This window comes from Penicillium digitatum, chromosome 1 (assembly GCF_016767815.1).
Source record: "Penicillium digitatum chromosome 1, complete sequence".
Lineage (NCBI taxonomy): Eukaryota > Fungi > Ascomycota > Eurotiomycetes > Eurotiales > Aspergillaceae > Penicillium > Penicillium digitatum.
The window spans coordinates 6,876,193-6,899,047 of NC_089384.1; the positions used below are offsets into that span (position 1 = coordinate 6,876,193).

Consider the following 22,855-nt stretch of genomic DNA (forward strand, 5'->3'; position numbering starts at 1 on the left):
ACAGGAACTGTGCATGACACGAGTAGTCCACGCAGAAACCCAAAAGGACAAGGCGGTGGCAACTGACAGAAAAGAAGTTGCTCCTCCGGAAAAAAAAAAGTTCGCTCCAGAACTAAAAACACTTGGAGATCTGAATCCGAGCACTTTGATTTCGTGCGCCAGCGTTTTCTGTTGCTCAAGGAGCTGCAGGCTACAATGGCAACTTTTGCGCGCCCGGTCGCCTCGACCATTAATGGGGTCGACTTCAATGTCTACTCCGAGGAAGAGATCAAAGCTCTCTCGGTGAAAAGAATTCACAATACTCCGACTTTGGATTCATTTAACAATCCTGTTCCTGGAGGTCTTCAAGATCCTGCCATGGGCGCTTGGGGAGATCATGTGTAAGTCCTGGCTTGATCAATTTGTAGTTCAATCTTCTAACGTGAGGGGTTTTCCTATTTTACAGATGCACAACCTGTCGCCAGAACTCTTTCACTTGTACTGGACACCCTGGACACATTGAGCTACCAGTACCCTTCTATAATGTCACCTTCTTCGATCACATTTTCCGCCTTCTCCGAGCACAATGTGTGTACTGTCTTCGTCTGCAGATGGGTCGCAACCAGGTCAACATGTACACCTGCAAATTACGCCTTCTGCAATATGGCTTGGTCGACGAAGTTTCTATTGTCGATGCGATGGGAGCTGTCAAAGGAGCCAAATCAAAGGCCACCAAGGACAAGGAAGACGACTCGGACGACTCAGACGATCCCGATGATGATGACTATATGCAAAAGCGGACTGATTATGTCACTCGGCGCATCCGCGAAGCCAAGAAAGAGGGAAAATTGGACGGATTGATGCCTGGCGGACAGAATCCTATTGCCGCAGAAGCCAGACGAGAGTTGCTCAAGGCTTTTTTCAAGGATATCAATGGGTTCAAGAAGTGTGTCAACTGCAGCGGGTACGTTATACAATAATTCTCGACCTTGAATCTGCCTTTCCGAGCTAACGTTATGGTAGAGTGTCCCCCGCTTATAAAAAGGACCGCTACAACAAAATTTTCCGAAAGCAATTACCCGAGAAGCAGAAGCTTGCGATGCTGCAAGGAGGATTCCAGGCACCGAATACCATGGTCCTTCTCGACCAAGAAAGGAACTCCAAGTCTAAGAACGGTTTTTCTGAGATTCACGGAGCCGAGGAGGAAATTCGCCGTGGTGTGGCTGTCGTGCAGGAGGTACAGGGATCGGCCGGCCAGGAATTTATGTCTTCTTCCGAAGTCTATGGAGCACTTCATCTTCTTTTCCAAAAAGAAAGTGAGATCCTGCAGCTTGTGTACAACTCTCGGCCAGTGCCCAAGGGAGTGAAAGTTGTGTCGGCGGACATGTTCTTCATCAAAAGTCTTATGGTGCCGCCAAACAAGTACCGGCCCGCAGTCCAGCAAGGTGCTGGAACAGTCATGGAGGCACAGCAGAACACTTCATTCAATGCGATTTTGAAGGGCTGTGACACTATCAACCAAATCAGTAAGGAGATCCAAAACGAGGAAGAGAAGACCATGTCTCGGGCACGGAACTACAGTGATCTCCTTCAAGCTATTGTTCAGCTCCAAGATGTGGTCAACGGTTTGATTGACCGCGATCGCACTTCGGTCACCGGCTCAGCTGCCGCGTCACAGCCTAACGGTATCAAACAGATTCTCGAGAAGAAGGAAGGTTTGTTCCGAAAGAACATGATGGGCAAGCGTGTCAACTTTGCTGCTCGAAGTGTTATCTCGCCCGATCCCAACATCGAACCCAATGAGATTGGTGTACCCCTTGTCTTCGCCAAGAAGTTGACTTTCCCTGAACCTGTGACAAACCACAACTTCTGGGAGTTGAAGGAGGCTGTTATCAACGGTCCCGACAAATACCCCGGCGCTTCTTCAATCGAGAATGAAAATGGACAAGTAATCAACCTCAAGTTTAAGAACTTGGAAGAGCGCACAGCACTTGCCAACCAACTGCTCGCACCGTCAAATTGGCGCCAAAAAGGCTCGCGTAACAAGAAGGTCTACCGTCATCTCACCACTGGTGATTACGTCTTGATGAACCGTCAGCCAACTCTGCACAAACCCTCCATCATGGGTCACAAGGCTCGTGTCCTTCCCAACGAGCGGGTTATTCGCATGCACTACGCCAATTGTAACACCTACAACGCCGATTTCGATGGTGACGAGATGAATATGCATTTCCCTCAAAACGAGCTTGCTCAAGCGGAAGCCAGAATGCTGGCAGATGCCGACCACCAGTACCTCGTTGCGACATCAGGAAAGCCGCTGAGAGGTCTAATTCAAGATCATATTTCCATGGGAACGTGGGTCACGTGCCGTGACAGCTTCTATGACGAGGAGGACTATCACCAGCTGTTGTACAGTTGCTTGAGACCAGAACATTCGCACATTGTCACTGACCGGATCCAGCTGGTCGAGCCCGCCATGCGCAAGCCCAAGTGCCTATGGACTGGAAAGCAGATCATCACAACAATCCTTAAGAACATCCAGCCCCCAGAGCGAGGAGGGTTGACCTTGAAGAGTAAGTCTTCTACCCCTGGCGAACGATGGGGTGAGGGCAATGAAGAAGGAGAAGTTATCTTCCAGGATGGAGAGTACCTTTGTGGTATCCTCGACAAGAAACAGCTCGGTCCCACCGCCGGTGGTCTCATCGATGCCATCCATGAAGTTTATGGATACAGCACTGCTGGTAAGCTCATCGGTGTTCTTGGAAGACTCCTCACTCGCGTCCTGAATTTGCGGGGTTTCAGCTGTGGTATCGACGATCTTCGGTTGACCAAGGAGGGTGACCGTATCCGCAAGGAGAAGTTAGCCACTGCTCCTCAGATGGGTCGCGAAGTTGCCTTGAAGTATGTGACCTTGGACAAGGCTCCTGGTGACCAAACTGCTGAGTTGAACCGACGATTGGAAGAGGTTCTTCGTGATGACGACAAACAAAGTGGCCTGGATAGCGTTTCTAACGCCCGGTCTGCCAAGCTTTCCTCTGAAATCACTAGCGCCTGTCTCCCGTACGGCCTTGCTAAGCCTTTCCCTTGGAATCAAATGCAGTCTATGACGATATCTGGAGCAAAGGGATCCGGTGTTAATGCCAACCTGATTTCTTGTAATCTCGGCCAACAGGTTCTTGAAGGTCGCCGTGTACCACTCATGATCAGTGGAAAGAGTCTTCCGTCATTCAAAGCTTTCGAAACTAACCCGATGGCAGGAGGTTACGTTTCTGGTCGTTTCTTGACCGGAATCAAGCCTCAGGAATATTACTTCCACGCCATGGCTGGTCGTGAGGGTCTGATTGATACTGCTGTCAAGACCTCTAGATCTGGTTACCTGCAACGTTGTTTGATTAAGGGCATGGAAGGTCTTAAGGCTGAATACGACTCCTCTGTCCGTGAAGCGTCAGATGGCTCCATTGTCCAGTTCTTGTACGGAGAGGACGGTCTCGATATCACCAAACAGGTGCACCTGAACGACTTTGATTTCCTTGCCCAGAACCACATCTCCATTTCCAAGCAAGTCCAAGCAGATGATTACCACAAACTGGCCAAGGAAAACGTAACTACTTGGCACAAGGACGCCATGAAGGCGGTCCGCAAGACCGGAAAGATTGATGCTGTGGACCCTGTGTTGTCTCACTTCCCCCCTGGAGGAAACCTCGGAAGTACATCCGAAGCGTTCGCCCAGGAGCTAAAGAAGGTATGAACTCACTGTCTCTTTCCGGTGATTATTTGCAATTCTAACAGCTTTTGAAAATAGTATGCGGACGTCAACAAAAACAAGCTCATCAAAGACAAGAAGAAGAACATCGAGGGCAAGATTACCAAGAAGACCTTCGAAGCACTGATGAACATGAAGTATATGAAGTCTATCATTGACCCCGGTGAGGCTGTCGGAATTATGGCCGGTCAATCCGTCGGAGAACCCTCCACACAGATGACTCTCAACACCTTCCATTTGGCTGGTCACTCGGCAAAGAACGTCACACTAGGTATTCCCCGTCTACGTGAAATTGTTATGACTGCAAGTGCCAAGATTATGACACCTACGATGACTCTTCTTCTGAACGAAGAGATTTCCAAGGATGACTCGGAGAAATTTGCCAAGGCTATCAGCAAACTGAGTATTGCTGAACTTGTTGACAAGGTGCAAGTCAAGGAACGCATTGGCTCGGGCATTGGCCACGCCAGGGCTAAGATCTACGACATCGACATTGACTTTTTCCCGTCTGAAGAATACACTAAGGAATACGCCATTGAGACCAAGGATGTTCTGATTGCTCTGAAATCCAAGCTCATCCCTCGGTTGGTGAGACTCACCAAGGTCGAGCTAAAGAAGCGCAACGAAGAGAAGAAGGGCGTTAAGGGCACAACTTCCCAGCCCGAAATTGGTGTTTCGGTCGGTAAAATCGCGGAGGCACCAAGAGGCGCCGACTCTGAGGCCCAGCCAGCCGACGATGACAATGAAGACGACGAGGACGATGCCAAGCGGGCCGCCGGAGCTCAGAATAGGGGCAACCAGGTCTCCTACGAAGGACCCGACGCCGGCGAGCAAGATATCATCAGACGCCAAGATACCCCCGATGAAGACGAAGACGAAGATGAGAGCAGCAAGCCTGCCAACGACACTCGCGACGTGCAAATGAAGGACGGCTCGGACTCGGACTCGGACTCCGAAGATGAGTCTGACGATGAGACCGTCCACGACAGCAAGGCGTGCGAGGAAGATGTCGTGGGCAAGTTCGAGGAGATCACGAAGTTCAAGTTCGACCCAAAGAACGGCAACACGTGCTCCATCCAACTGCAGTACGACGTTGAGACCCCCAAACTTCTCCTCCTTCCCCTGGTTGAAAAAGTTCTGCACCTCGCTGTCATCCAGTGCATCCCCGGCATGGGCAACTGTGTCTTCGTCGAGGCCGATGAGGCGAAGGGTGATCCCGCCAACATCCTCACTGAGGGTGTCAACCTGCTCGCCATGCGTGACTATCAGGATATCATCAAGCCCCACTCGATCTACACCAACTCCATCCACGACATGCTCAACCTGTACGGTGTTGAAGCTGCTCGCGCTACTATCGTCCGCGAAATGGATGCCGTTTTCAAAGGTCACAGTATCTCCGTTGACAACCGTCACTTGAATTTGATCGGTGATGTGATGACACAGTCCGGTGGCTTCAAGGCCTTCAGTCGCAATGGCTTGGTCAAGGATGCCTCATCTGCCTTCGCACGGGCCAGTTTCGAGACTACCGTCGGCGCTCTGAAGGACGTTGTGCTCGAGAGGGGTGCCGATAACCTCAAGAGTCCTAGTAGCCGAATTGTTGTTGGCCGTGTCGGTACCGTTGGCACTGGTTCGTTCGACATTCTTGCTCCCGTAGCATAGTCCCTGACTGGACGGAGTTTTGAAATGTGTCTTTCTTGTCTTTTCCTCATGTGTATATTGTGTTTATGCAACGCTTTCATTATTTTATGTGTTTTCACCTCATCTTTGATGTGTCGATGATCTGGAGTTTGTCTTTGTGCAGCGGAACCAAAAAGTCCTGTTCATATTAGCATCTTGACTTGTTCAATAAAATAAATCTTTAACCAGGTAATGATGTTCAAGCATGGCTTATACTTCTATTGTAGCCTTAAACAGCCATGTATGTCTCTAGGCCTCCTTACCGTTACCCCGGAAAAAGTCCCCCGCTATCACTAACGACTTTTGAAACTTCCTTCTTTGGATGGATGAAGGTCAATCATGCCCCTGGAGCACTTCAGATCTCGAAATCATAGACCGGATATTGTTCACTTTCGATTCAGTCATGCCAGAACGCTATTGAAATTCGTTTTAGCCAGCATGAATCCAAGATCTGCCGAGGACCCTTGGTGATGTTGTGGGACTACGCTGCGACTTAAAGCTGCGACTTAAAATGAGACTCCAATCTCAGTTGCAACTTCTATTAATCTCTTAGAATGCTCTGCACAATCCACGGGAAAGATCGCAATTCTCCAAAATGCAAGGCGTCGTTATCAAGGGCCCGTCGAAGGTAGCTATCGAGCATCGAGCAAGCGTCCCTCCCCCAGATCCAAGATTCAACAGATTTTATCTTGAAGGCACCACACACTGCGTTATGTAGCAGGTAAGATATCAGGAACTATCTGCAAAAGCCTATAATCCCTCATATCTGCAAACTGAACTCCATGTCTTTCGCGGCCACCAAAAGTCTGGCACAGAGTTTGTCATAGGCTACAAGTTTACAGGTGAAGTTGTCAAGCTTGAATCGGACATCAAGAACTTCCAATCGGGAGATCGAGTAGTCTCACCGTTTACTATAAGCTGCCGGGAATGTTTCTACTGTGAGCGTGGCTTCTCCTCTTGGTGCGCTCGAAGCCAGCTGTTCGGTACTGTTGCACTTGATGGTGGATAGGCCGAGTACGTATTTCGCTAGCTGATTCGTCTCCTGCCAAATTCCCAGCTTCATTTGACGAGGAGGAGTATGCCTTTCTTGTTCGAGAAATCAATCATAACCGAGCAGATGGATATGTAGAGCCTTTCGGCGTGAAAAGGGACCTAGGTAGCTGCTCCTCAATGCCTTGTAGCTCCCCCCCTTGGACTCGCCGCGATCTTGATGCTATAACAATCACGGCTGGGCGACAAATACCACATGAGAGGACCCACACTGGCATTAGTATTTGTAGAAGACTATGCTGTCAGATTATTTGGTGTTTTCTCTGCGGTGGCGGGATCCAAGGCCAAAAGTGCCGCTTCTATGGCCTCTCAAGCCAACAACAAACGAGGACAGTAGACGCATGATAATCTAGCGCTACCTTGATGGGATTTGGAGGTACATCCTGGTGGAACTGTGACCTATTTGATATTCCAAGAGCAGGGTGCGCTTATCTACCGTCTGGGGATGTGGACAACTATTGAGTCCTCTTGTCCGGTTGAAGATACGTTTGTTAATGAATGGCCAAGTTATAATATCTTGATATTGCGTACAGTGGGTGCTTTGAATCTCTGGTTCTGTTATTCCATTTAATAGGGCGAGTGTGGGAAGAAGATCATTGAGGGCTCACTAGATTTCAGATACTTGATCCGATACCGAGCTACACGGAGCACTGTATAGATGCCTTGATCATCTCCCCTCAGGATTTGCTGAGATCCCGAGGAGAGTTCTGTTAAAGATCTGTCTTCAATTGCAAGGTAAATGGTCTTTACCCTTAGAAAAACCATGCCAAATGGCGCAAGTGCCCAATTCCAAACGCCCTGCCCATGCCAGTAGATGCATCATTATGTATAGAACAAACAACATTATTTTATGGCGCATCGAGCATCATGAGGTCCGCATCAATGTTATCGTCGTATTCATCCTCGACGACCAGGGATGCAGACGGGATAATTCCACCTATTGGGTGCCCGTCATTCACCTCTCTCATCATCCGCTCTTCCTCGGTCCTCCTCTTTGCCTCATGTCGCTCGATATCAGCCAAGCCCCAGGTGGAAATGCCTTCTTGATCTTTCGATTTAAAAGGCTGGGCCATGGTCCGCAAGAAGTTCTTGGCATTTGATACAGCCATATCAGTGCTAAGATTGGTTTCGCTGTCCAACATTGCCTGGTTGATCCACTTGGGGAGTTGAGGACGCTTTCGCTCGAATCGACGATCTGCCAACACCATGACTCCGTAGTCGTCTTTTCCACGCAAGACACGACCCAGACACTGGGCGGCATGTCGAATAGCGTCGAAAGATAAGAAGTCGTTCTCCCGAATGCGGTAATTCTCACGCAAGAACTCGAGACGAGCTTTCAGAATTCGAGATTCTGTGTATTGGAAGGGAACACCAATACACAACACTGCACGACCGTAATGGTGATCGAAATCAATACCCTCGGAAACTTTGCCTCGAGCGACACAGAACAAGATTGCGCCACGTCCGTTGCAACAAGCTGTTCGGTAAGTCTCCAGGGCGAGTGATGATTCTTGTGCATCGGGGGTTTCCACGAGAATCAATTTATAGTTCCAGATTTGATCCAGAATGCCCATACCTTGCCACATGCTAATGATTGATTCCATGTAGAGATAGGAGGGGAAGAAAACGACAACGCCGTCGGGTGTGATGCGAGCAAACTCGGTAACTAGGCTTCCGTAGTTTCGCACAACACCGGGGTCGTTGCGAATTCCAAACGAAGATGAAACCTGTGCTTGGTCTGAGCCTCGAGTGACAATCATGGGCAAGAAAGATCGCCGAGCGAGTGTCATGCTGTATGATTCCTGCAGAACAGCGGTGAACCCCAGCATTTTCGGATACATTTCTAAGGGTGACAATGTTCCCGAGGTAATGATCACAGAGCTGAAGCGATCGAATACCGGCTTGATGGCAATAGCGGCATCCAAGCACGTGAAATGGAGGATCGGATTCGGTACAGTAGCCGCTTCGGACTCGAAGGGCTCAAGGATGAGAACAAATCCCTTATCATAAGTTGCGACCAGTGTTGCAAATGTTGCCACCTCTTGAAGAGGCTGATAATCTTCAATGTTGACAAGTTCCAGCGTCCGTACAAGTGACGTCAAGCGCTCGGCACAAAACCTCAAAGGCTTTCGTTCAATATAAGTAAGGTCTTTCAGGTGAGTGAGGAAAGAAGGAGGTGTCTCAGAAATGGTATGGGTGACCTTCATCCGAGTCTTCAGATATTCGATGAATCTCTTCAAAAAAGAGACAAAATGTTCAGCCCGGCGAATGTTACCAGGAACAGCTTCCTTTAGTAAATCATCTGGCAAGACCGGATTCGAGATAAATTGATCTTCTTCCCGGGCCTTCTCAGCTTCCTGCAGCCCCTCCACTAATTTTGAGTATTCGTTCTTGAGTTTTTCTTCATCTGTGCTCTTCATTTCTTCGATTCTGCGTTCCAGATTGTTTGCACCCCGAGTCGCTTTTCGTAGAGAATCCTCGCTCAGGTCTATACTGAGTGATTCGATACAGACGTTGTCAATGTTGTGCGCTTCGTCAAAGACCACGATGCAATCTTTTGAGAGCTCTCGTGACACTCGTTCCGCAATTTTAGGATCGAGAAGATAGTGATAGGAATAGATAATGATATTGCACCACGGCATCTAGTGATACATGTTAGAAATGGGGTACTTTGTGTGGAACACTTGCTCGAGATCTTACCATGCGTCGAGCGGAGAAGTAGGGACATTGTTTATGCTCTTCTCCGTATCTTGCCAACCCGTCGAGTGTGAAAACGCCGGGGGGGACGAGGTTATGTGGTTCGAGCAAGTCAAGGTTCTAGGCCTGTTAGCTCGTTCAATGCTGCATTGCAGATAACAAAATCATACCTCATGGTATACGCAAAGCTCAACATCTTCACCGCGCTCCTTCTTCTCCTTGACAAACCCAGCCGTCAAGCTTCTGCATCTAGCATCAACTACGGTACCGCTTTTCTCTCTCTTTACCGAAGGATGAAGACAAAGATTCTTCCGACTGGTTAGGCCAAGCGCACGGAATTCCTCCTCATGACCCAGCTCCTTAGCACGATGTTCCATCAAAGCCTTCAACTCCGCTAACGCTTTCTCGATCTCCGACATGGTTCGGGAGCAGTAGATGAGCTTACGGTGCTCTGGATAATGCTGTTGGTAGGCGACGATCAACGACAGTAGCGAAACTGTCTTGCCAGTTCCTGAGGGCATTTCCAGCACACAGTGACCCCCTGCGTCGAGGGTCTTTTTGAGATCGCACATGTAGGCATATTGTTCGGGGTAGATGCGAGGATATGGAAACAGCACCGGAAGATCACTGGTGCGGACGGATGTGGTCAGCTTGGAGACTAGATAGGCACCATGCAAAGGAGACATACTCTATGAAGAACTTCATCTTGGCTGGGCTCCGATGCAGAACGCAAGAGGGCAAAGGATCGAAAGTGAAGAGAGCTCGCTCTCATCTTTCGCGGCTCCGCGTCTGCGCTTGTCCTATTTGGGACAGCGATGACACAAACTCACGTGATGGCTATCTGAGTCCCGCGTATCTTTTGGAGATCCAACATTGAATGCACTTCGACTTTTACTCATGCGATGGGAGAGTGATACAGTGTTCAATCCAATTGAACCAGAATCTACAGCCAGAGCTCTTTATTCTCTGCAAAGCCTTTCCAAACCCTCAATTTGAGGTCATCTCCTACTACTTGCTTATCCCGCTGACCTCATACCCCACATGAGCAAAAAGTTCAAATCTCAGGCCTCCAGCAGTCGCGCTGCTGCTAGCGCCTTTGGATCATTCGGGAGCTTTTCTGGCGGTCTCTCCAGCGAAGGAAAGGAGCCGTCCGCTCTGACATATATTGCAGCACCTCCGGATCTTTCTCGCATCGCGGAGCAGCAACTCGTTATCGCATTCAAAAATTTACTGAAAAAAGATGACATAACACGGTTGAAAGCTCTAGAAGAGCTGCGCGACCATATATCAACGGTGGAAGAGAAGAAAGGAACTCTTGATGACGGGTTTCTAGATGCATGGGTATGCATAAATCAATTCTAGAGACAAACACCAACTAATAACAATGTTTTCTCTCAGTTCAGAATTTATCCCAGACTCTCTATTGACTTGTCTCGGCGAGTACGTCAGGTTGCCCATCCGATACAAGGAACAATTTCTGGTCTTGTGGGGAAGCGGATCTTGCCCAATTTACCCAAGATCATTGGAGCATGGATCGCAGGAATCTACGATAATGATCGACTAGTCCACCGTGCCGCCCTTGAATCGTTCACAAAAGTCTTTACAACCGAAGACAAAAGAAACAACGTGTGGAGGATCTACCAGGGTTCCATTTTGGACTTTGTAGATGATGTCATTCTTCACCAAACAGCCTTGACATTGAGTGATGAAAGGACAGTAAAGAGAGATGACGCCGAAGGGAAATATTCCCGTGTTGCGGGAGCCGCAATTTTGCTTTTCAACCGTGTTCTAGGTATGTTAAAACCTTTTTACCTTGCAATACTCCCAATCCAACCATTGATTGTCTCTAGGCAATTCGTCCGACGAAGATTTGCGGAAGAACCTATCAGAAATTGAGAATCTTTTAGCCAGCAAGAATTTGTGGGCTCTCTGTTACCACGATGATCCATATGTTCGCCGGTCCATATACATTTTGCTCCGATCTGCGGTTTCCCGAGAGCCTGGATGGATTGACTGGAAGACTCTTAGTTCAGCCGTCATTGGTAAATCTCTGTCTCTCCAGCAGATCGGATCGGCTACCGAATTGTCAGAGTCTCTCCTTTTATTATCTTCACTGAGGCCTCAAATATGGACAGATGATTACACTGGGAAATCATCTTCCTCAAAGAGATTGCGCCAGTACATGCAGAAAGGGTCCCAAGGTGGGCACTCCAACTTTTGGTCAAATCTAGACCAACTACTTCGAATTACCCCCCAAGAAGTGCTAGCAGGTGCCGACAAGGCCACTGCTGACCATGGAATCACCTGTACTAGCGCTATTGCCTTGACTGAGGCTTTGCAAGAAGGCCTCAACTCGAGAGAAGAACCGCGTTCAAACCTCGCCATCGGATGGAAATCCTACATCCAGATAGGCACATGGCTTTCAACATTGGTCCCCCAGGAGCAAAAGTCCGACTTCATCGCGAAGAGACTGTCTCCTTTGGTGGTGCAGTATGTGAAAATTGACCCAAAGCTGACACAGTGGTCACTTCCGGCCGAGTTGGCCGAAGGAATTTGTGTGGATTGTGTTCTCGCTCTGGCTTCCACTAAGCAAACCCAGGAACTGCAATTATTGTGTACATGCCTTTCCGATGGGCTGCTTGAAGCCGTGAAGCTATCGTCTCCAGAACAATCAAAGGACTTCCGTGAATCTCAAGACTCAGTATGTGCCCAATCCAAACGCCTCTTGGATTTGGAGTCTGCTGTCCTCTCACGGGTTGCAGATACCGAGGTCGAGCCTCAAGTATTGGAGGTCTTTGACAGAACAAGCACTTCTCTTCTCGAAGGTTGTCTCGATGTCCTGCGCAACCGAAATGGGAAACCGTATGGAGCTGCCGCTACAGTAGTGGAGTGTGTTTGCAGCCTACCTCATGTCGCTAGAAAGTCTCAAGACCTCCAGAATTTCGTGCAAAATGACGTACCGGAGCTTTTGCTTTCGCCATCTGCTGATAGATTGATTTCAATTATCTTGAAGTGTCGGGAGTGGGATGGATTTGCATCCAGTTTCGAAAACGTTGTTGAACGAGCCTTGGCCCTGGAGCCAGAGCAGTCCAATGTGCATGTACTCCAAGGCTTACTTTTCTCTCTCGATTTCAATTATGCCGAGCATAAAGAGAAGCTCAACTCACTAATTGTACGGGCTCTTGGCAAAGCTTGCAAAGGAAGCCATGCCCATTGGCCTATCATCACTGCAGTTCTTCAAAATAAAACATCACAAGACGAACTGAGGGATCAGATATTCTTATACTTGATCGAGTCGTTATCTTCAGATGATAAAGTCTTTGATGTCTTGCATGGACTTTCTCATATCGGAAAGTCTGCACCATCTTCAGTTCGAGAGTTCCAGAATGGAACTCTTGGATCGAAATTAGCAGGAAAGCTACTTTTCCTCACAGAATCACCAACTGAAGAGGTGGCAAGATTAGCGGAAGCGTTGCTAAAATCATTTAAAGAATCTGGAGTTGGTGATACGAGTGCCAAGTCGGGCATAGAAATCCTCCAACATGGATTCAGTCATGTGGATGAAGAATCATTGTCGTGAGTGCTCCATTGGCATATTTTCTGCAGGAAAATGAACTAACTCCGGTTCAGGATTGAATCACTTCTTGCTATCGCAGAGGAGTTGTTGCCAGGCCTTACGGCTGAAGGCGCGACTGGTACCGTGAAGGATCTTTTGCCGTCTCGCCGTTCATGGGAGGAATCTTTGACACCCTTTCTTCAACTTCCACCTCGCTCTTCCACTGCTATAACAAGTCCCCTAGGAGGCGCTGTTCACTTGGTCCAGCGTGAACTATCTGACTCCTTCAAGGCATTATGGCCGACTATTCCCCGCGATTCAGACCATCGCTCTTCTGCATTCCGCCTGGCAATATTCACTGTCAGCGTTCTCTCTACTTCTGAGATACTGAAATATCTGGACCAGGGGGATCTAGAGACTTTGTTCCATTTCTTGCCCTTGGCAATTCAACTTATAGATGATGATTTGAGTATTGAGAATTGCAACGGCATCTCAGGTCTAGAGCTGGCTGATCAGCGAGAAGAGTACATGGAGATTGTTTTCGCTGGCCGAAAGGTGGTCGGTAATTGGATTCGTGACAATGAACCAGTCAGCTTCGCACCCGAGAAGACCGTTTCATCTTCGTTTGCCGAATTTTGGGAAAGCAGACTAGAGGATCTAAAGGGTACATCTCCCTTGGACTACAGGGTTGGCGAAGCCTTCGTCAAGATAATGTCCGTTGCGGACTCATTGCAAAAGTCCAAATCATCGGAGGACGTTGCGAAGATCTGTAGAGAGGCACGAACGGCTAATGTCATCCGCTCGGCATCGTGGTTTGCTGTGTTGCGAAGCTCCATACTTTCAAATCCCATCGGAAACAGAATCTGTAATGAGCTAATCGCCGACTCCACTGGACTCAAGCCCCAGGATCCTTCCCAAATTGGTAAGTGTCTGACGACACACTAGCAAAAATAGTACCAAAACTAACTGTGCGCAGGATTGCGGAAGCTGGCTTTGTTGAATATCTTGTTGTCCGGGGAAGAAGAGGTTGTCTCCACTATTCCAACACAACGATTGGTTTTCCTCACCAAGAACTTGATTGAATGTCTTCAATCGGATTCTATGTCTCTTGGTTTGAAATCCGAGGTCATCCAAACTTTGTCTCTTGTCCTTCCAGCTCTTGGGGAAATTTATGGATCTCATTGGGAGGAAAGCATGGGTGTTCTAAGCTCTGTGCTGCAGGGAACCAATGGAGGCGAAGAGGCTTTGCCATTGCTGGTCTCGTCTTTCAGACTATTCGCACGATTGAAGTCTATCTCAGAAAGTGACAGCAACGACGATGTTCAAGATGCTTGGTCAGATCGAAAGGCTGGTCTTTTCAATGCTCTGGCCTCCACCATTGACACGTTTGGTAAGCGCTTTAGGTTTCTCTCATCACTGATAGATCTAACAAAATATAGATTCCTCAACCACATTCCACCAACCTCGGGATGTTGCTGTTGACTTATTACGACGCCTGATGAACACTATCCCCGTTGACAACTTGGAGGATGTCAGTGAAACGTTCCATCTTTTGACTGCGCACAGTCGCGCAGTTCAGCGAACTGCTTACACAATTCTCCATCACTATATTCCTCATGCTCAGGAGAAGGTATCTTTTGAGGTGGCCTTGTCAAAGACTGCAGTCAGCCTTCCTGATGAGCTTGTGTCTCTATTGCTTGAACCCCCGACAATGCAAATGGTCTCTGCTGCCTATGGAGATGACAAGATGTGGACCAGTGTGCGGGCATATCTTCTCAGCTGGAAGGTGGTATTCGATCATTTCGCAAATGCTGTAAGTTTTGATTTATCTGCAACAAACTGTTGAGAACAGTCTGCTAACGGACCGATCAGTCGCTTCCTGTCCAAGAATACTACATGTCAAGCATCAGAGAGAACAATATCCTCACTCCACTGCTGGAATTCACGTTTGATTTCCTTCAAAAATCGCACGGAAAGATGATCGATGCATCCAAACTTGAAATTCGATCATTTGAGCCAGATGAGTCCGAGAGTGCCGAAAAGGAAACACAATGGCTCCTGGTACATTTGTATTATCTGTGTATGAGATACTCTGCCAACATGACCAAGAATTGGTGGATTGACACCAAGAAACGCATCAAGGGTCCGGTAGAAGCCTGGTCGGAAAGATACGTCAGTGGTCTTTGGTAGTGGGCCCCTTTATACGAGCAACCATAGCTAACAGTGTTCCCAGATCTCCCCGCTCGTCGTAGAAGATGCACTCAAAAGTGTGACCGACTGGATTGCCACCCAGGATGCAAACGAAGAGCGCGCCCTGGAGGTGAAGATTTCTCCAAAGACAGGCGAAATCATTGCCAGCATTCCAGTCGACGAGGAGTCACCTCCAGTTGCCATTTCTATCACTCTTCCACCCGCGTACCCGCTTCAACCTGCGTTGGTTGTCGGTCGCAGTCGCGTGCTCGTGGATGAGAAGAAATGGAAGAGCTGGCTGCTGACGATCCAGGGAGTGATTATGTTTGCCAACGGTAACCTGGTTGATGGCTTGCTGGCCTTCCGACGGAACGTCCAAGGCGCTCTGAAAGGCCAGAGTGAGTGTGCCATCTGTTATTCTGTTATCTCAACAGACATGCAGACACCGAACAAGCGGTGTGCCACTTGCAAGAACACCTTCCACTCGGTCTGTCTGTTCCGCTGGTTCAAGAGCAGCAACCAAAGCACTTGTCCTCTTTGCCGAAACAACTTTGTTTATGTTTAGATACTTTATTCCAGCTCAATTGTACATATCAAAGAGACCTGACACGAGAAACATCGGGCAGGGCTCTCGGGGTCGGTCGATAGTTGTGAAAATCGCATTCTAGAATCCTATTTTCGGCATTTCAGAATCCATCATGATCAGGGATATAGGGGGCCACCTGGCCACCTCTAGCACTCTGCATTTTGAATCTTTACAACCAACTAGCTAACTGAGGCTAATGAAACAAGTTCGTTTCGAGCCATCACCGATTGGGAAGTTGGCCCGATTATCTTCGATGGCCATGCTGTGAGACCATATCTGGGCAATGGCATCACTACAGTTAGTTCTCTGATTTTGTCTCTGGTCCTGGGAATGGGCTTAGCTCTTGTGCCGAAATGCATATGAAGAACTCAAGTTCGCCCTACCTAGTCAAAGCGAGGATCCCGGTTGCATACCCCAGAAAGATCTGCGGCTTAGTTGCCTATAACAACGCGGAGACCTACCACAAGGTATCTGCAGGCGGGTCACAATTTCAACGCATCCAATGGCCTGTCATTTCCGAGCCATTCCAGCCTTACTCAAATCTATACACTGGTTGATTCAGCCTAATTGTGGATCCTGTTCCATTTCTTCACGGCTGATCCTGGCGATTCTGTCATGAAATTTCATTCCCAAAACGAGTACTAGGCAAAAAGCCCCGCTCGGTCGAAAGGGACACGTTTACTAATTTCCTGGCAACCTACTATATGGCAAAATGCAAAGATTTTCTCACTCCAGTTGCAAAGGGGCATTCTAAATCTAGGTAAAGCAACCGTGATCCCGGCAATTCGAACATCAAATCTACTTGCACACGCAATCCCATCCAAGGCAAAAGCCAGCTTGTTCAAGTTTTGATTGATATCTATTGACACCATGATCTCCAAGATCTTAAAATTCTGCCTCCTTGCCGGCGGCGCCCTCGCCGTCCCGGTTGAGGTGGACATCAAGAAACGTATCAATTGCCCGGCCGTCCACATCTTCGGCGCGCGCGAGACCACCGTATCTCCCGGATACGGCTCATCCAGAACAGTTGTAGATGGCCTCCTCGGCGCCTACTCAGGCTCCACGGCCGAGGCCATCAGCTATCCTGCATGTGGTGGACAATCATCCTGCGGCAGCGTGAGCTACTCGAACTCAGTTGCCCAGGGCATTGCAGCTGTTGCCGCGGCTGTGAACTCCTATAATACACAGTGTCCATCGACCAAGCTTATTCTGGTCGGATATTCTCAGGTGAGCCATATTCTTCTTCTTCCATAGAAAAGACCAACTTCTTACGATGAACTAGGGTGGTGAAATCATGGATGCAGCCTTGTGCGGCGGCGGCGTCCCAAACCAAGGCTACACAAACACCGCGGTCCAGCTGTCGACATCCGCTGTGAACATGGTCAAGGCAGCAATTTTCATGGGTGATCCGCTGTATATGGCAGGACTTTCGTATGATGTTGGAACTTGTGCTGCTGGAGGTGTATGTACTTCCCCATACCTCCCCCCTGGACGAGTAACTTTGCATCTGATACTAGAGATATAGTTCGACGCACGTCCTTCTGGCTTCTCTTGTCCATCGGCCAGTAAGATTCAATCATACTGCGACTCCACGGATCCGTACTGCTGCAACGGCAGTAACGGCGCGACCCACCAGGGCTACGGAGCCGAGTATGGTGCACAGGCTATTACCTTTGTCAAGGGTAAGTTGGCTTAGGTGCAGGTCTAATGGCAGCTCTACCAGTACATCTAATGGCACGGGGCTTGTGTTTGGGACATTTGAAAAGGCACGGCCCTGTGATAACTTGGCGGCATTGACAATAGGGAGCAAGATCGTTGCAGTAAATGTTGAACTCGAGATATTTAGTGTACTTCATTTCTTCAATTTGGACATACCCAGCCAGAATTCATGAGTCGATCAAAAAAGGGGAGCGATGTAGATGAACAATTTGAAAAAGAGGTGGTATTGTGAAACTGACTTGGAGATAATAGACGATGAAATCACAAAATTGACTGACATGCCCACCGGGGCAAGTAGCTACCCCACCACGGACGCCGAAGCTCCAAGCTTCCTCCATTCCCCATGGCCTCTCACATTCCCAACCTAAACACTCTCCGACGAGGCCGAGGCCGTGGTCGTGGTCTAGGTCGCACAGAAGAAATCGGGCCCCCTTCTGGAAAAGATCGCATCGTCCAAGGTACAGACAATGACGCAAGTGTATCCCGCCTCAGCGCCGTCGAGCTAGGTTACCTAGAGGACGCATACGCAGCAGCATTGACACCCGCCGGGTCGGCGACGCGAAGATTGCCAATTATCAACAGAGGTGAGCCAATTTTCTCAAGCAACTCTACCCCTGATGAGATGGGAGCCCATGGCTGATCGGGACATCTCCCCGCGCGCCAGGAACCTACGCCCGCACAACAGCCATCGACCAGCTCGTGGCGCGGTTCCTCGGCCCGAGCTTACCGGAAAATATACATAAGAAACAAAATAAGAAACAAATCATATCTCTAGGCGCTGGGTCGGACACGCGCGTCTTCCGACTTCTGTCGTCGCGTCAAACCCCGGACTTCGTTTACCACGAGCTCGATTTCGCCGTAAATACGGCGGAGAAAATCCGCGCGATTAGATCGGCGCCTGTACTGCAGACCGCGCTGGGGATTGACTCGTCAGAGGTTTCGTCGGAAAAGGATACTGGAATTACCGTGTCGGAGGCCGGGGATGCGCTGCATTCACCCTCGTACCACATTCACCCAGTTGATCTGCGGTCGCTTTCGACATGCAGTGACCCTGCTGGAGCATTGCCAGGCGTTGAGACGGGATTGCCGACTCTGCTGATTTCTGAATGCTGTTTGGTTTATCTATCACCCACTGAAGCGGAACAGGTTGTTACGTTCTTCACACAACGCCTTTTTGGTCATGGGCATGCAGTATCCGGGCCTGGAGATATCTTGCAGGAGGCACAGGCGAAGGTCACTCCGCTCGGACTGATTCTATATGAGCCCATCCGGCCGAATGATGCCTTCGGTCGGACAATGGTGTCGAACCTTGCAGCGCGAGGGATTCAGCTCAAAACCCTCCCTAGGTATGCGTCGCTTGAGGCGCAGCGAGGCCGCTTCCAAGATCAGGGCTTTAGGGATGGCCAGGCTGCAGCTGATATTGAGTTTATTTGGCAGCGGTGGGTCAACGACGATGAGAAGGAAAGAGTTTCTGCGCTAGAGATGCTTGATGAGATGGAGGAGTGGCAGTTGCTTGCACGGCATTATTGCATTGCTTGGGGATGGAGAGACTGCGATGATGTCCCGGCTTTTGCTGGGTGGAAGGACCTCGAGGCCCAGCGAGGCGAGTAGCTTTTTATGTGAATAGATCATGTCTGATGATACAGCTCTGTGGCGAAAGGCCATGGTGCATGTCTGGCAATACAAGTCAATAGAAGTTTGGACCAAGAAGCTTTGTCCAACACGATGCAGTACCTACCGAGCCAATGTGGATGGCGATATAATGCCTCTAGGTCTGTGCATGTGACTTGCACTAGCGAGAAAGACTCCTACCGACTGATTCTGAATTTTATGTTGAAGTCTGAAGTGCAACTCTTTCTTTCCAGCTTCGTTCACTGGTCCAAAAATAGGCCCATCAGGAGGAAGAGTTGAGTTTAATAACGGTGTGGTAATGTCAATGCGACCTGTCATATATATCTTCAGATGCACTGGGGCCCCGCGAAATATAAGAGTGATGGGCCGAGTGGGTACTCACCATGCCAGGAACATCAACAGTCCTTGCAGTAAACTCAAAAACGACTTCTTGTTTATCATGCGTGAGGCATCGCTCCTCTTGAGTTCCACTCTTAGAACTCGCTGCAGTGCATTGAGATCGAAGCGGATGCAAGGATCGCTACCGTTGAGAGCTAGGTACTGGGGGTTAAAAGCACAAGGAAGTAGAAAAGGAACCTACTTGGCCGTTGTCCTTCACGACGGAGTAGCCCTGGTAAGACTCGGTTAATCTGACACATTTGGCTCAATCTGTCCCAGATACCGATATTCGACACCTACATCCCATAATGAGTCAACTTCATGCTTCTTGCGTTGAGATTCCGACCGTTTAATTACAATTTGTGCAACTATGGCGCATCTTGTACATAGCATTTGATGGAGCTCATGATCAAAGTGATCACAACAGTGATCCTGTTAATCCCTCGCTATTTCAAGACCCCATACACTCCTAGACCAAGCTTTGACCAAAAGCTACAGAGTACTAAGCGACACATTGGCAGTCGGACAACACATTCCCAAGGCTTCGGATTTCTTGGCATTGTGATTCCGTGCCTATAAAAAGAAGGGAGAGTCCACTTGTAATGATCAACGGGTTCAGACCGCAGTGTGGTGGGCTTGATTGGGATTGATGGGTTACCAGGCTACAGGAGCAATCTGTGGTATACTCCACTTGGGAATATTAGCCTGGTTTCCCCATTAATTCCCTTCAGTGGAGTTCACTCCTTTTGATGTATGTATAAACAACGTATGATGCATTCTGGATTCATTTGATTAGCGTTTTATTTCTATGTGTACTGTACCATTAATTACAACCTTCGCAGGTTGCAAATTCCAAGGTTAGACGTTGAGATATCATGTGACATGATCTCCAAGGTTCCCAAAGGTTGCGCCGAGCAACGCCGGTCCCTTTCCTCCACTCTCCTCCACATTTCCCTTCAATGATGAATTGATGTTTTGCTTTTTGCTGTTGAAAAATGTCGGAAGGCAACTCCACAAAGCAACTTTCTTAGCTCATTGGCCTTGCTTTTCCTGCCAAGCAGGAACCGTCGGGGTAATGGCGTTCATCATTGGCTGCAGGCTGTCTCTGCCCCTGACACTAAGTGTCTAGTAGCTACATGTGGCTGTCCACTAGTGGAGTTTGCTTCAGGGGTACATCCTTTGGGGTCCAAGGCTGCTCCCATAATTCCTGTTTCGGGGAGCGACTATGGGAATTATGGGCCATCACGGACAAACCGCTCATGAAAATGTCGGGGCTGCTCCTAAAGTCTGCTCTCTGCGCCGAAATTGCGCGCAGATACCAGATCTAACACTTTTTTAGGCTAGCAGACTCGTGGACCTGAGCTGGGACCCTGCTCTCGAGTGGCCGTGTGGCCGTGTCCCTCTCCCTTTTCTTGCTGCCTTTCCCCATCTCTTTCCTTTCTCTCGTCTTGACCTTCATTCTCTGTGAGCACTGTATCTGTTCTTGGCCATTGGCCATTTCTTTTTGTCACTCGTTTGACTAATCCATTCGCTTTATATACTCATTCATTTCATTAATTTAAATTTGCTAAGTCTTTTCCCCCCTGACACAATGAAGTTCCAGGTCGCATCTTTCTGCGCAGCGGCGCTTGTCGCCCTCGTTGCGAGCGCTGAAGCTGCCAAACATAGCCATGACCAGAGCCATCACCACGAGAATCGTGATGTGGCTCTGGCAGAGAGGAGTGGGAAGTGCGAGTTCCCCCCCAATGCTGGCCTGGTTGAGATCACCCCAAATGAGCAAAATGCCGGCTGGGCTATGAGCCCCGACGAGCGCTGCAAACCTGGCAACTACTGCCCTTACGCCTGCCCTTCCGGTCAGGTATCTATGCAATGGGATCCCAAGGCGACGTCCTACACTTACCCTATGTCGTTGAGAGGTGGTCTGTACTGTGATGATGATGGCAAAATTCATAAACCCTTCCCCCACCGTGGCTACTGTGAGTCGGCCATTGGTGTTGTCAAGGCCCATAACAAAGCTGGAAAGCCTGTTTCTTTCTGCCAGACTGTGCTTCCTGGAAATGAGGCAATGATTATCCCCACCACGGTTGATACACTGGCCGATCTGGCCGTGCCCGGCACGTCCTACTGGTGCTCCACTGCTGCCCAGTACTACATTAACGCTCCTGGTGTCACTGCGGAGGAAGGCTGTGTCTGGGGTACCTCCGAGAAACCCATCGGTAACTGGTCTCCGTACACCGCCGGTGGCAACACCGACAAAAGTGGCAAGACCTTCTTGAAAATCGGCTGGAACCCAATCTACTTGGAGCCCTCCACGCCCTTCCGCAATGTCAAGCCTGACTTTGGTATCGCGATTGAATGTGATGGTGACGGCTGCCATGGCTTGCCCTGCAAGATTGACCCTGCTGTCAACGACGTCAATGAGATGACCGGTGATCCCTTCGTTGGCGCTGGCGGCGCCACCGGCTGCGTCGTGACCATCCCCAAGGGCGAGACCGCGCACATTGTTGTCTTTGAGAAGGAGGGTAACGGCAGCACCTCGTCTGAGACCATCGAGGTCTCCATCAGCAGTCTTACCTCCACTCGTAGCTCCACTAGCAGCTCCACTAGCAGCACCAGCACCAGCACCAGCACCAGCACCAGCACCCGCACCCACACCCACACCAGCTCCAGCACCAGTACTAGCTCAAGCACTAGCTCTAGCACTAGCACCTCGAGTCCCACACCTACTTCGACAAGCACCAGCACCAGCACCAGCACCAGCACCAGCACCACTGAGACACCCACCTCCACCTCCACCTCCACCTCCACTCCCTCGTCAACTTCAACTTCGATTCCCACTTCTACCCCCAGCTCCACATCTACTGTTAGCTTCACCTTTACTGCTAGCCCCACCTCTACTGCTAGCCCGACCTCTACTGCTGGCCCGACTTCTACCGCTAGCTGGGCCTCCACTGTTAGCTGGACTTTTACTGCTGGCTCCATCTCCACGACTTCCGTGTTCAGCATGACTAGTCCTGCCGCCCGTCTGCCCAAGTCGAGCCCGACAACAAGCTACACCTATCAGCCTCATGTTCTGACTGGTTCTGCTGACATCCAAGAGGCCCCAACGACGACGACCGCTGTCGTTGCCGCTGCGTCCACATCTTCTGCCACGGGCGGTGCCACCAGCGCCACCGTCTCCATGCTGACCCTGGCATTCGGCGCCATCGCTGCCATGGTTGCGAACTTGTAGATCAGGTCTGATTGACTCAGCTATATTGATCATGCAATATTGCATATATGTACGGGGTGTGTACAGACATCCCCATGGGGCATCCTTTCTGAACTATGTTTGTCTGCGGCTATCAATCTCATTGAAACTCTGCAGGTGTCTAATCTTGTCTGATTCGTTCACATTTTTAATTATTTTCTACACAATCCCCTTTTTTCATGATTCTTCACATCCATCGGATGCCCTTTATTGACGACGCTCAAGGTTGGACCTTTTCCCCTCTGCTTCATGACTCTTATATCCCTTTTTCTCCTCCGCATTTCTTTTTTTTTGGCTTGTTAAATATCCCTTTCTATTGCTTTTGGTACGCAAGGGAAATTGTTTTTGCTTACATATGATGGCTGGTTGGACATGGGA

The 22,855-nt window shown here is 49.3% G+C and overlaps 6 protein-coding genes across 6 annotated transcripts; 5 read left to right on the forward strand and 1 right to left on the reverse strand.

Moving 5' to 3' along the window:
* Window positions 1-195: 195 nt before the first annotated feature.
* On the forward strand, window positions 196-5,401 carry Pdw03_4715 (DNA-directed RNA polymerase; the record flags this gene model as incomplete). The annotated part of the gene is made up of 4 exons (XM_014675394.1): window positions 196-380; window positions 446-943; window positions 1,003-3,721; window positions 3,782-5,401. 4 exons carry the CDS (start codon window positions 196-198, stop codon window positions 5,399-5,401), a joined length of 5,022 nt encoding a protein of 1,673 aa, XP_014530880.1.
* Window positions 5,402-7,317: 1,916 nt separating this feature from the next.
* On the reverse strand, window positions 7,318-9,871 carry Pdw03_4716 (TFIIH complex helicase Rad3, putative; the record flags this gene model as incomplete). Its single annotated transcript, XM_014675392.1, has 4 exons — window positions 7,318-9,111; window positions 9,170-9,286; window positions 9,337-9,793; window positions 9,855-9,871. 4 exons carry the CDS (start codon window positions 9,869-9,871, stop codon window positions 7,318-7,320), a joined length of 2,385 nt encoding a protein of 794 aa, XP_014530878.1.
* A 336-nt stretch (window positions 9,872-10,207) lies between these two features.
* Window positions 10,208-15,477, forward strand: Pdw03_4717 (RING zinc finger protein, putative; the record flags this gene model as incomplete). Its single annotated transcript, XM_014675391.1, has 8 exons — window positions 10,208-10,507; window positions 10,565-10,958; window positions 11,017-12,742; window positions 12,797-13,644; window positions 13,699-14,112; window positions 14,162-14,535; window positions 14,595-14,894; window positions 14,956-15,477. The coding sequence occupies 8 exons, from the start codon at window positions 10,208-10,210 to the stop codon at window positions 15,475-15,477; spliced, it is 4,878 nt and encodes a 1,625-aa protein (XP_014530877.1).
* Window positions 15,478-16,368: 891 nt separating this feature from the next.
* On the forward strand, window positions 16,369-17,194 carry Pdw03_4718 (Leucine carboxyl methyltransferase superfamily; the record flags this gene model as incomplete). Its single annotated transcript, XM_014675390.2, has 3 exons — window positions 16,369-16,725; window positions 16,781-16,960; window positions 17,024-17,194. The coding sequence occupies 3 exons, from the start codon at window positions 16,369-16,371 to the stop codon at window positions 17,192-17,194; spliced, it is 708 nt and encodes a 235-aa protein (XP_014530876.2).
* A 366-nt stretch (window positions 17,195-17,560) lies between these two features.
* On the forward strand, window positions 17,561-18,828 carry Pdw03_4719 (Leucine carboxyl methyltransferase 1; the record flags this gene model as incomplete). The annotated part of the gene is made up of 2 exons (XM_066100819.1): window positions 17,561-17,801; window positions 17,882-18,828. The coding sequence occupies 2 exons, from the start codon at window positions 17,561-17,563 to the stop codon at window positions 18,826-18,828; spliced, it is 1,188 nt and encodes a 395-aa protein (XP_065956219.1).
* A 1,990-nt stretch (window positions 18,829-20,818) lies between these two features.
* On the forward strand, window positions 20,819-22,459 carry Pdw03_4720 (SUN family protein, putative; the record flags this gene model as incomplete). The annotated part of the gene is made up of 1 exon (XM_014675389.1): window positions 20,819-22,459. The coding sequence occupies one exon, from the start codon at window positions 20,819-20,821 to the stop codon at window positions 22,457-22,459; it is 1,641 nt and encodes a 546-aa protein (XP_014530875.1).
* Window positions 22,460-22,855: the final 396 nt, after the last annotated feature.